At 48.3% G+C, this 13,602-nt stretch overlaps 1 protein-coding gene across 1 annotated transcript in view; it reads left to right on the forward strand.

The window, feature by feature from the left end:
* Window positions 1-13,602, forward strand: part of SORL1 (sortilin related receptor 1) — a 114,034-nt gene that overhangs the window by 90,198 nt on the left and 10,234 nt on the right. The window contains exons 32-38 of the mRNA XM_024751966.1: window positions 2,052-2,134; window positions 3,521-3,617; window positions 5,667-5,851; window positions 9,076-9,195; window positions 10,118-10,282; window positions 11,604-11,778; window positions 12,809-12,915. Of these exons, the coding sequence (XP_024607734.1) occupies window positions 2,052-2,134; window positions 3,521-3,617; window positions 5,667-5,851; window positions 9,076-9,195; window positions 10,118-10,282; window positions 11,604-11,778; window positions 12,809-12,915 (932 nt within the window). The remainder of the gene's footprint in view (window positions 1-2,051; window positions 2,135-3,520; window positions 3,618-5,666; window positions 5,852-9,075; window positions 9,196-10,117; window positions 10,283-11,603; window positions 11,779-12,808; window positions 12,916-13,602) is intronic.

A 13,602-nucleotide genomic window follows, 5' to 3' on the forward strand; every position in this document is an offset into this window, starting at 1 on the left:
GGTGTCGGGTAGGAGCTGATGAAATAGTGGATGAGTGAGTGAATTGAAGCAAGTGAAACGTAGGCTCTGGCACTCTATGGGAGACAGTCCAGCTCGTCTTCCTGATTGTAGCTTTGGCGCTTGGGGCTTTCGTCTTTGGATTGGCGGGTGTTAAAGCCAGAAGTGTCGCCTGGAACGTGCTTGGGGGATTATACTTTAATCTGAGCCCGTGAGAAATAGGCTCTGGGTCATGGAGAGTCACTGTCTGGTCGCCTGTGAAATACGGTGTCATTGAGATCAGGACAGGGGCAGTTAAACTTAGTGAAGCCAGCCAGTCTGTGGAGCAGGGAGTGTGTGGGTATTGGAAAAAGTGTACCGAGTTCACACTCCCCGAGAGTTTTGATTGTGGTATTATTTTCCTCTACAAAGTCGGTCAGAACAGACTGACCATACATACTGAAAAGGAGGGACATTGGAAGGTCATGAAAAAAGCAGGTAGTACCTTGAATTCCTCATCATAAGTCACACCTGCATTTGAAAATCTCAGTGGGGGGTTGCTTCTCTTTAACTTCCTTAATATGATTTTGAGGATGAACCCCAACTCCTCATATGTGTGTTGGTCAGGGCATGTGTTAGGCAACTGTGTGCCAAGTCAAAAAGTGTGAGTTGTGATCTATCTGTGACCTCGTGTCCTAATAAGGTAAGAAGACGGGGTACAAAACAGTGGTGGCGTCACCCAGAATCACCACCTTCATTAGTGAACACAGTGGATTAATTATAACAGCAGTGAGAAAAGCCACCATTTTTTGAGCACTGCTTGTGTAGTAAGCACCGTGCGGGGTGTTTTACGTGAACTGATCTCTCTTAATCCTTATCAACCCTGTGAGTATTCTTAGGCTCATTTTGTAGCTGAGGGAACTGGGATCTGGAGAGGATTGTGATCTGTCCCCGGCCACCACGGTTATAACCCGGGTCAGCTTTACAGCAGCACCCGAGCTATTTTGCTCTGAGCTGGCTGCCTGAAACTCCTAATATCCTTTCTTCTTCTGGTTGCTGTGTTTTCCTCGAGCCCACTTTCATTGATCATCTGGAGAGACTCCTCCAGATTTTGATACCTCTCTTTGCCACAAAGTCTTAGGCACTCCTTTGAGTCTCTCTTGCTTTGCCAGTATAAGAGGCATATGTGCTGAGAGTCTAATACTCAAGCGGCCGTTTAAATCTTATCTTCTGATGATGCTGGCTGCATCCAGCACTCTTAGGTTATGCGTGGCAGCACACTGTCAGGTTTCTGGTGGGTAGACCTTCACAGTGACCAGCTCAGCACTTGAGCCAAGAGGGGTCTTTTCCCTCTGCTGCCCTCTCCTTGTCCCCTCAGCTCCCAGCTTGAGCTCCGATCTTTCTGAGAATGCCAGTGGCTCACCAGCTCTTTAATCTGTCGTGGGAACGGGAGAGAAAAGGAGCTGTAGTTGGGTGCCAGGCCCTTGACATGCATTATTTTAGTGAATTTTCCCACCTCTGAGAAGTACAGAGGGCATCTCCAGGCTTCACGAGGACAGGTAACTTGCCCCAGGTCACACGGTGCTGTGTCTCTACAGGAATTTGAACTCCAGTGTGTGAGACTCCAGAGCCCAGATCCTTTCCGTTTTGCCACACGCGCATTTACAAGTTAGGACTTAAGATTTAGCTTGCCGTCAACCTTCAAAAAGGACTTGAGCCCTCTGGGAATTTGTTGGTGCCAATACAGGTGGCTCTCAGTGTGATCCCTGTGCCTTTCAGAACCAGGCTGAAGCTGGGTTAATGAGGGACATTTACATAATGGAACGTTTCTGCTCGACCTAATTGCTGGGATAGCTGACTGAGCCAAGGTAGTTATGTGTTCACCAGGTAACTGTGGACCTCACCTCAGCTTCAGGACGACAGTGGTAAAAGGGAAGAGTAGAAGCTGCCAAAGAAATGCCCTTTCTTCCCCGACTGAAAGATTGCTTTGTCTCTTGAGTTGAAAACTGTTAAGTTCTGCCTTCTTCCCTTTTCATCACCTCGTTTCTCTTTTTGAATCCCTCTTTTGTTCTCAGTGATCCCACCCCCAGACATCCACATTGACAGCTATGGTGAAAATTCTCTAAGCTTTACCCTGTCCGTGGACACTGACATCAAGGTAACGTGGACATTTCAAACCAGCGGTTGGGCGGGGCTTTACTTTGCATGGGAACCGATACGGCAGAGGACGGGAAGATTAAGAAAAATGAATGACTTGACCCAGCAAAGCTAAAATACCACACCTAGGTTGGTTCCTCCCCGCACGAAGAACGACTTGAGTCTTCACGTGTAATGATTCTGCCTCAGCCTGGTGCCTTTTTTTTTTTTTTTTAACCGTATAATTAAATGGTTCACAGCTACAGTGCAAATAAAGAGTTGGTGTTAACAGAATATGTATGCCCTGTAATTTTCAGCTTTATTGGATTTCCTGGTGCCGAGCGCTAATGCAGAGGTTCCCAAGAGTGAGTCTTAGGAGAGAGTCAGATACCTCGGAAGCATATCCACTTAGATCCACCTAATATTCTCCCCTTCTAGCACCTTCGTCCCCTCCGCTTGGTCCATCTGCTCGACCAACTTCACCATAATTATCTGTGTCCCTTTGGTTTCTCAAGTTGCCACACACCTTTCATGGGGTTCTTTCTTGTCTGTCTCCCCTCACATCCCTCCCTTTCTGTGAAGCTGTGGTGGGAGCAGCAGACTGTGCCATTGACGGAACTACAGTTTGGCGTCATGCCCTTGGCTTCAGAGACAGCTGATGCCAGAAATGACCTTGTGTAGACCTTGTCTCTATAGTCTTTGCTCGACCTTGTGTAGACCTTGTCTCTATAGTCTTTGCTCTTGAAAACATTTTAATTTGGTGCATTAGCCAATATTTTTAAAGACCTTTACATCAAATCCTTCTGTGAGCTCAGAACTTGGAAAAGGTAGTCTCTCCTGACCCAAGGATATGTTTGCTCCTATTAGACAAAAGAGATCTAAGCAAGCCCCCTTTGTATGGACCTCTTGGCCTTGACTGCAAGGACCATCTGAGCTAAGACTGATCCTTAGTTACCGTAATCTAATTACCTTTTCAATTTTTATCCTTTCTGCCTTTTTTTTTGGCTGTGCCATGCGGCTTATAGGATCTTAGTTCCCTGACCAGGGATTGAACCCGGGCCCTCGGCAGTGAGAGCTCAGAGTCCTAACCAGTGGACCGCCAGGGAATTCCCTTCTTTCTGCCTTTTTAAACTGGTTCTTGTCCTTTTATTATTTATTAAGGTTTTTGTGTCATTGAATCTATATGTTGTATTATAAATGGTCTCACATTTGTTTTTAGGAGTAGGAGGGAGCATAAATATTCAGTGATAGCACAAATGGAACTGGTTTAAGAATCCAAAGGACTAGACCGTCCATTGTAAGAAGGGCGATAGATACCCGAGGAACAACAGAAAAGATCTTCCTTTAGTGTCTGGTAAGCTCTGTGAGTGTGGACTGTTCATGTAACATGGCTCTTGCTCCTTGGCAGGTGAATGGCTATGTGGTGAACCTCTTCTGGGCGTTCGACACCCACAGGCAGGAGAAGAGAACGATGAACTTCCGAGGAAGCATATTGTCACACAAAGGTAGCGCCCTGGAGCTGGTCGGTGTGTAAGGAGGAAGGCTAGACCGATGCTTTCCTGGCATTAGAGCTTGTGTGGGGCGCCGGGACAGGTAGGGGGTCTTCTCTGCAGCCGTTCTGAGTGGGCAGGTGTTGTCCATTGAGGATGCTGTCAGTGACTCCTGAGTCCAGGTGAGGGATCCATTAGGTGGTTCCCCAAATCCCCTTCTAACCTGTTGTCTCTTCATGGAAGTTGGAGGCTTAAAAAGGAGGAAACACTGGAAAGAAGCCAGGTTAACCTTCTACAGATGCTTTTTGCCTCCCAAAGGAGAGAGTTCCTGGGTTTAGTTACCTGTCTCTCTTTTTACTGCCCTGGTTTGCTCCTTCTTTGCTGATACAAGGTAGCGCAGGGCCTGCTGCTAATTGGCGTTCGGTAAACATTTGTTGAACGAATGGACCAACAGACTGAGCGAAGGAAGCAAGGAGACACAGAAGGAAGAGGGTCCAGTTCCTCTTGTATCTGTACAGATAGTGAGTCTCAATTAAAATCCTCATATCTGAAGATGGACTAAAGGAAGGATTTTAATTTATTTCTAAGACAAAACCTTCATCGGCCAAGGCTGCTTGTGAATGTTGAAGAGGACATGGGAGCTTCTACTCTTCCCTTATACTCTGTTTGCAAAGTACTTTCAATCCTAGCAGGCGTTCTGTTATATACAGTATATTTTTTTTGGTGGGAGGGAACTGAAGGCTGCCTAAGGAGGCTGTGCAGGAGTATAGCTAACATTGAGCACTTACTGTATACAGGCACTTACCCAGGCACTCCGTGTGTGGTGTTTTACATAACACCTCCAGAATAGTGTGGTGGGATCTACTCATTTTATGGACAAGAAAACAAGGTTCAGGGACTGAATGATTCCCTCAGAAGGTGGCAGAGCCATGATGGGAATCCACGCCTCTCGAATTCCAAAGGCTGTGGTCTCATCGCCTCAACGTTACACCAATAGAAATTGGCAGAGACAGGAGCACAAGTCTTACCAGCCTTTGCCTGAAACGCACGAAGGGCTCGCTCCATGCCAGGCGTCATGCCGAGCACTTTGCAGGAATTTTCTTTTTTTGTTCCCTGCAACAGTCAGCTGGTATAAGTGCTGTCACTGTCCTCCATCTTACCGACAAGGAAATGAACTTAGAGAGTTTGAATACTTCATTCTTGCTTGTCCAAGTACGAAGGGTAGAGTTGGGCCTTGAACCCAAGTCCTTCCGATTCCAAAGGCTGTCCTCTTAGCAAACCCCCTTTTTGTTCACTGCTCTCTTAGTTTTTAATAACAGTTCCCCTAATTAGAAAGGGGCCACATGTTTATTACAGGAAATTTAGAAAACATAAAAGGTACAATCAAGTTTTTAATTTCCTATCATTTCACTTCCCACGGAAACCACTTTTACATTTTGGGTAGTTCCTAAGTTAATACTTTCTCCTCCTCATTGATTTCTTTGTATCTTCTTAAATAAAATTTGAATAATACTATAGGGAATTTTATATCCTGCCTTTTTCACTGAATGTAAATAACAGAATTTTCTAGTTTCATTATATATTCTTGGAAACAACCTTTAGTGGCCGCGTAATAGTTCATGGAACGCACGTGAAGCTCATGGATGCACATGATTTAACTGTTGCCTTGTTGCCGGGCAGTCAGATGATTATACTTTTTTCTGCCATAACAAACGCTGTGACAGACGTCCTGGCTGCACAAATTTTGGGATCCCTCTCATTTAACTGCACTGAAGGTTATGCAGGATTTCAGGACTCTCACAAGGTCAAACGGCTCTCCAGGAGGGTCGTACCAATTTATATCCCCAGATAGGCAGCTTTAAAAGGGATTTTCCCATGCCCATGCAGTGTGTTGCTTGCAGTAGTCATTAATAAATCACGCCGAGTGAATCTGTAAAGTAATAAAAATTCTACAGCATGTGGGGCATACTTACATGGAGAGAAGACATTAAAAAAAATAGGGTGTGCATATAAAGATATGTATTCCTGACTGCTGCCCCCAGCCCTTTGTCCCTGTTTCCCCAGTTGGCAACCTGACAGCTCATACAACCTACGAGATTTCTGCCTGGGCCAAGACTGACTTGGGGGACAGTCCTCTGGCATTTGAGCATGTCACGACCAGAGGAGTCCGCCCGCCCGCCCCGAGCCTCAAAGCCAAGGCCGTCAATCAGACGGCGGTGGAATGCACCTGGACCGGCCCCAGGAATGTGGTAAGTCAGCCAGGATGACCCTTGCAGAGCACGGATGGACTGTCGCCTGGCACTAGGCCACCAGACACCCCCAGGGCTTCCCCCTCTGTTGCTGTTGTTTTTCTTCTCACCCCAAACACAAGCTACCCTTGTAGTCAGTTCTGGATTACCTTCTAGAGGCGCCTGACATCCTGCCTCAGCATCCCTTTCTGCATCCTGGCCTGGCATCCAAGACAAAGAGCCCCCTGCTGTTTGCTGAATAGACCTAGTTTGAGGAGGGGGCAGATTCCCGAGCTGGGAGTCTCCTCTAGGGATGGGTGAGAAGTCGCCTGCAGGACAATGAGTATGCACCTGAGGACCGTGCCTCAGGCTCCTCTAGCCCCTCCTCACCTATGGGATTCTCCGCCCACAGGTTGCTTTCTCTGTCCCCCCAAACACGCCCCGTCCCAGTTCATTCCAGGATGCTGGCTCTACTTGTATATAGGCCTTTTGTTTTCATGTATGCATTTTGACTCACTGGAATTAGATCTGTGCTGCTTCTTTTTTTTTTTTTCTTTTGCGGTACGCGGGCCTCTCACTGCTGTGGCCTCTCCCGTTGCGGAGCACAGGCTCCGGACGCGCAGGCTCACGGGCCCAGCCGCTCCGCGGCATGTGGGATCTTCCCGGACTGGGGCACAAACCCGTGTCCCCTGCATCGGCAGGCGGACTCTCAACCACTGCGCCACCACGGAAGCCCTGTGCTTCTTTTTGAGCCTGGTTTTGATTTCCCACCTTCCACAGTTTGCACCCTCCTTTGCTTTTAGGTGCACCTTCGCAAGCCTCTTTTCCTGCCTCTCCTGCCTCTGCACCAGGGCGTCTGCTCTCTCTTCCCTGGAATCCTTCCCACTCCTGCTGCTGTGTAGTCAAATCCTAGCTCTTCTGCTGGATCTCTTTCCCTTACCAACTCCTAAATCTTTAGAGTTGATGCCACACAGCATGTTTCATTAGATACTATGTATCCGATTTGATATCTTCTGTCCACTCTCATCTCCCTAAGTAGTTTGTAAGTTCTTGAAGGGAAGGATTGTTTTCTGGGTTTTCCAAATGGAAAAGCATATGGAACTAAATCTGTAATTGAGCCTTAGTGAATCCTCAGTGGCTGGTGAGGAGGAACTGACGCACGTCTTGTCTTCTGAGGGCATCCCCAGTGTGCGTCGGGGGCAGGACTGGTTCATGGGGAAAGAACCAAGGTTTGCAAGGAATTGTCTGTGAGATCAGCCGTGAAGAAGGAGGGAGAGGTAGGCGTTAACTGAGCACCCACTGTGTGCCAGGCACGATGCCCACCCTTCATCCGTGGTCTCGCACTTAATCCTCTCATCAGCTCTGTGGGGTAAATGTTCCTGCTCTACCGGAGAGGAGACCATGGCTCAGAGGGGGTGAAGTAACTGGCCAAAGTCGAGGGTTAGTAAGCAACAGGCCGAGTTAGAGCTCAGGTCCAGCTAATTTAACAGCCTGGGCTCTTCTGTTGCTCCAGAACCTGACTCCGGGGCAGGGACAGAGATGAGAATGCCCAGAGCCACCCCCGGTCTCCATTTTACCTGGAAGTAGACCGTTATCACAGAGGGGCCTTTGTCTCTGTTTAAGTACCCAACTCAGAGCCTGCCCACCTGTCACCCCCAGCTGTCTGCACAGAGCGGGGCATCGTGTACAGAACATTGGCCCGTGACTTGTTTTTAGTGTCTCACCACACGTGAACTTGGAGAAGGAGCCTAGCCCGGCCTCCTCCTGGCTGAGAGACCCCTCATACTCATGGTAGCCTTCCGAGGGTCAGGGGCTGGTGGAGTCTTCTGGACGAAGCTCTCAGCTTCCGCCCATCTTCATCTCACTGCGGACGCTGGGGTCTCACTCAGGTCTGCCGTCAGCACCGCAAGAGCCACCCCCATCACTGTCTGCATGGGGCCTTCTTACACCCTGGCTCCCGTGGCTCCAGGGACCCCTTTCCTGGCTCCTGGTTGAAGCTTCCACCCCATGGTAGCCACGGGCCTGTCCTCTCTGGGGGTCAGGCCTGCCTGCGCCCTGGGTCCCCCTCTGCCATCCCATCTGAGCTCTCTCCTTCCCCTATTTCTGTTCCATTACTGTTTGTTCATCTGAGACACACAAGTCCTTTTGCATGTCCCTGATGGGCTCCCTTCATCCCCATAGCTTCTCCAAATTTGCACGGTTTTCAAGTCCCCTTTCTTGCCTGCTCATATGCTCTTGGAGAAAATGCTCTTTGTTTCTACCTTACAAAGGAAGCTTCCTCATGCGTCCCCCATTAGAAACATGCTCTCAGCTTCCACTTTCCCCTCTATGAGGCCATCAGACTCCCCACCTCCTGCTTTAAACTCCACGTGTACCAATTAGGGTTAAGAATGGGTGCATAGAACAGGAATGGAGAGTAACTGTGGCTTTCAACAGTTTATTTCCCTCCTAATTACAAGTCGGTCAGAGTTTGGAGTTCAGCCTTCTGGGAGCTCTACAGCCGCAGCACAGTTTGATCTGGGCCCCAGGCCCTGCCACCTCCAGCCTGTGGCATCACCTTGCAGTCCAGAGGGCCTCCTGGACCACATCACCCTGCATATTCCAGGCAGCGGGAGGGCAGAAGAAGGGCACCGCTCCCTGCATTTCAATGTGTCCTCACCGAGGTCCTGCCTGGAACATCTGCTGACATCTTGTTGACCAGCCCTGTCACGTGGCCTCTGCCGCTTGGAGGGAGGTGTGGGTGTAGGCATGTTTCCAGGTAGCAGTTCTCACTAAGCACCAGGATTCTGCTGAGGGACATGGGGAGGATGGGAATGTCCTAGGCAGCCAGCAGTGCCCACCCTCCCTCCCTCCCCATGCCCCCTCCACGAGCTTGCACACTTGCTATCCCCTTCACACCTTGGTCAACCGCTCTTTTCCCCAGTTTATTATGCAGTCTTCTAGTATAGCATCTAACCTTCCACATTTGCATCTTGTTATGGATAATTCTGTTTTTCCTCTCTGCATGGCTCTCCTCAAAAAAGCAAGCTCTGAGGAGAGTCTGCACCGTATTTATCTTTGTAGGTGGGAAGCCACTGCCTGGCCCAGGGTGCCTTCTCTGTAAATGCTGATGAAATAGATGTTGAATGAAGAATTCTTTGTGAGCTCATTTGAAGTGGTTCCCCGGGTCTTAAATTAGGGCTTTCATGAGAGTGAGGTCACTGGCCACTGAACTGGTGTCCTTTTCTGTTCTCTCCTTTTACCAGGTTTACGGCATCTTCTACGCCACATCCTTTCTTGACCTGTATCGCAACCCCAAGAGCTTGACTACATCACAGCACAACAAAACAGTCCTTGTCAGTGGGGATGAGCAGTATTTGTTTCTGGTAAGTTTCCTGTGCCAGGAGTACAGAAGAATGTTTTATTTTTTGAGGATGTCTTAATTGCTGGCCTCCTGGCTCAGACCCAGGACCTGGGGAGCTGGAGATGTGGATTCCAGGATCTGCGTGCGATGCATGTGCGCCTGTGTGCGCGCACGCACACCTGTGTATGTGTTTGTGCGAGAGAGACACACACGGGAGGATGGTTTGTTTTCACAAGCATCAGGTTTTTACTTGAAACGCAGAACGAACGGCCACTTAGCCAACTACAGCACCCTTGTGCAGGATTGAGAACTTGGAGAATGGGTCACAGGAATAAATAAAAGCTGTTGTCAGATTCCACCTCTAGGAATTTAGCTTACATGCTTTCACATGTGTGCCAGGATATTTAGAGAAACATGTTTGGTATACTGTTGCTTGTGAAAACAAAAGATTTGGAACAAACGTCTATCAAGAGAAGACTGGTTAAAAGGATTATTGCCTATCTTTGTGACGGAGCATAGCGCAACCATCCAACACAAATAAACTCCAAATGTACTGATTTGGAAAAATCTCCATGCTGTATTATTAAGTAAAGAAGCGAAGAGCGTAATAATACGTGTAATGTTTTTGCATTTGTGTAAAAAAAATTAAGAACAGTAGACTATACATATACATGCATGCATAAGTACACACATATATAAGTACATATCTATACACACATACCCGTATATCTGGGCTTATATTTGTGCAGGACATTTCTGGAAGGAAGCACATAAAATCATTACTAGTACTACCTCTGGGAAAATGGATTAGAGATCTGGGGTAGGTGGGGAATTATTCTACATCTTTTTGTATGCATTGAATTTTAATTGTATCCATATGTCACTATTTTGTTGAAGCAGTGGTTTGGTGACAACTGCATGAGTTCGAGTGGTGTTTGTTTCAGGTCCGGGTGGTGGTGCCCTACCAGGGGCCGTCCTCTGACTACGTCGTGGTGAGGATGATCCCAGATAGCAGGCTTCCTCCCCGTCACCTGCACGTGGTTCATACAGGCAAAACCTCCGCCGTCATCAAGTGGGAATCCCCATACGATTCTCCTGACCAGGACCTGGTGAGGGGACGCATGGTCTGGTTCGGGGGCGGGTGGGTCCTGTAATGGGGCAAGAAACCTAGGCCTGGTGCTTGGAGTTCAGCAGGAGGTCTCCCCCTATTTCTGCCTGGTCAAAGACGGGGTCCTTACAGGTGCCTCTTCTTCATTGTCACATCTCCAGTATTCCTGGCTACCATACTGGTTTGTCCCTCCTTCTCTGCTTTCTCTGCCTTCACTAACAAATCTAAATCTAGCCCACTGCCTGTTTTTCTAAATAAAGTTTTATTAGAACCAAGTTATACCCATTCGTTTACACATTATCTAGAGCTGCTGTTATGCTACAAACAAGAGAGTTGAGTAATTGTGGTAGAGACCATCTATTCTTCAAGGCCTAAGATATTTGCTGTCCGAACCTTTACAAAAAAGTTTGCTGCCCCATGCCCTAAGAGAAGAGGCATTGATTCTAGAAAAAAACCTCCCATTTTCCCTTGCCCAGGCTGCTCTGACCTCCATGCCCTCTGCCCTTCCTGCCGTCCCAGGGGTGGGTGGTTTTAAATGCTTGGTCACAAAGACTCCTGTGGACTCTCAGCTTCTTCCTGATGATTGAGTTCCCTGTGCTTACTACCTGTCCTTTTACTTTCTCCCTGTCCCCATAGATGTAAGAAGCAACCTGGGAGAAAGTAAATGGGGTTTTTTGTCTCTTAGAGCTGGGATTGAACACTTTCATTCATTATTCCCCTCTGACGACATCCCAACACTATGGCAGTGGTGGAGATAGAGAATTTGAACACTGAACTGGGTTTTTTTTTTTTTTTTTTTTTTTGCGGTACGCGGGCCTCTCACTGTTGTGGCCTCTCCCGTTGCGGAGCACAGGCTCCGGACGCACAGGCTCAGCGGCCATGGCTCACGGGCCCACTGCTCCGCGGCATGTGGGATCCTCCCGGACCGGGGCACGAACCCGCGTCCCCTGCATCGGCAGGCGGACTCTCAACCACTGCGCCACCAGGGAAGCCCTGAACTGGGGTTTTTCTTGCATGTTCCAACATACCTGCTGCTGCCATCACAAATGTGGTTTTCCCTAGAGTTGTTTTTTTGTGGGGAGGGTGGGTAGGTGGATCAAACTGACAATTCTCTGTACAAATCTGGGAGTGAATACTTGTTATAAGGTTGGGACATGACTACCCCAGAGGCTTTCCAAAGAACAGACATCGGGGCTCAAAATGTTGTTGCCGGGGGTCACAACCACTGACATACTTACGTTACATGGGCCACCATTGAACTACAAAGAGTAAAACAACTCCAGGTTCCTGATTACCATTAAAATGTCTTTTTCTTGTCCTAGCTATATGCAATTGCAGTTAAAGATCTCATAAGGAAGAGTGACCGGAGCTACAAGGTAAAATCCCGCAATAGTACCGTGGAATACACCCTTAGCAAGTTGGAGCCTGGAGGGAAATACCATGTGATTGTCCAGCTGGGGAACATGAGCAAGGACTCCAGTATCAAAATTACCACAGGTGAGCAGACGAGCGATTGGAGGCCCCCTCACACGGCAAGACACTCCCAGTGCCGCTAGAACGCCTCTAGGCATGGGATTTCTTTTTGTCCTTTTTTATTTTTTAGTTTTCTGAAGACATAGGATTTCTATCAGTAATTGCACAGGAAGTGCGAAGACGGCCCGCAGTGTCCACGCTGGGGCAGAGCCGTGCAGGCGTCCCAGTATCTGGGCTGCAGGGTGGTGGCCAGGGCGCTGTGGGCTGGGGAGTGGCTGTCGTTTTCCATATTCTCCATCTCCTCTAGCCTCCCCTCCCCTAGCTGGTTTTGACATTTCCAAGAGAGTTAGGAAATAAAACTGAACATTTGCCACTTAAAGCCAAGCATTGCATCTGGGCACCTGGACTGAAGTCATCGTGGTTCCTTGGGGCAACACCATGTGCAGAAATGGATGGAGACCAGTAACTGGGCAGCAGATTAAAGGGGGATTTGCTGCTGGCTCCAGGCTGGCTCAGCAGTCAGGCTCAAGTTCAGAGAGCAAGTAATAAGCTCAGTTACTCGGACAGCAGCAGACGATATCAGGAGTGTCAGTAACGGAGGCTGGCAGTGTGAACCGTGGGCCTGGGCCATACTCTGTGGTCATTCTAGGGCTCTGTCTTCAGACCGAGCTCCCTAGGCCCTCACTGACCTCTAAGGCCTCTGGCATTTGGAGCACGAAAGTAGACTGGAACCAGAGCAGAGGTCCAGGTAAACTTTGAACATGGTTCCATCCCACCCCATCCCTTCCTCCCCCTACCTCGTTTGTTTTTGGCCATCCTTGAGTCTAGATAATGTCCAGATTTCTTGGCTAAAGGTATTACAACAACAAAAGAGATGCCAGTTAAAGAGTGTCTGCAATGTGCTAGGCTGTATACGAAGCGGTATATGTGTATTATTCCTTCCTTAACCTGTCCCTTCAAGATTAGCATTATTTAATCAACCTTTGACAGACAAGGAAACGGAGACTCAGTTGTTGAGCCACTAACCACATCCTACGTCACCTTTAATTTTCAGTTTCGTTATCAGCACCTGATGCCTTAAAAATCATAACAGAAAATGACCATGTTCTTCTGTTTTGGAAAAGCCTAGCTTTGAAGGAAAAGCATTTTAATGAAAGCAGGGTAAGTTCCTCCCTCCTTCTCAGTGACTTCGGAAATCTAATTGAAATGCCATTTTAGAGATGAGCTCGTTAAGAGCGTGCTGGCGTAGATAGAGTAAAAAGAAAGAATAGGGCAGGGGAGTGAACTTGAGAAAGGACCATTTTCTGTGGGATTGCTAATGAGTGAAATGTTTATACTGCCCATTAAAGATGTGAATCTCTGCCCTAAGCACTTTTCAATCCTGAACTTGTCGTCCCCTGAAAGATAGAGAAACGGGCTGGAGTCCTCACTGTGCTTCCTGAGGCTGGACTGGGGCTCAGCATCGGAACCCAGGGCCCCATCTTTCCCAAACAGTCTGAGGGCGGGGCTATGGCTTCAGTACTGGGGAGCCGAGCTGCACTGCCAACCTGGAATCTTACCAGTTTCTTTCCAGTGAGCAGGAAGTGCTTGAAGATAGTCTTTTGACATATGAAAAACACCTTGTTTCATTTTGTTTTTAGCAGACCAATTACTGAACTCACAGCAGGAGATAGGAGGAGGAGGAGGGTGGCACCTGGGAATAGATTTGCCATCCAAGGGTGGACAGATTCTCCAGTGGAGCTGAGTTGGCCCCATTGTCAGCAAAGCATGAGCTAAATAGATACACAGTAAATCAACCGTGGCTACCTCGGGGTAGAGCGTTGGCAAAGAGCCCTACAGTTCTAAATC

Source organism: Neophocaena asiaeorientalis, unplaced genomic scaffold, assembly GCF_003031525.2.
Source record: "Neophocaena asiaeorientalis asiaeorientalis breed wild unplaced genomic scaffold, Neophocaena_asiaeorientalis_V1.1 scaffold747, whole genome shotgun sequence".
Lineage (NCBI taxonomy): Eukaryota > Metazoa > Chordata > Mammalia > Artiodactyla > Phocoenidae > Neophocaena > Neophocaena asiaeorientalis.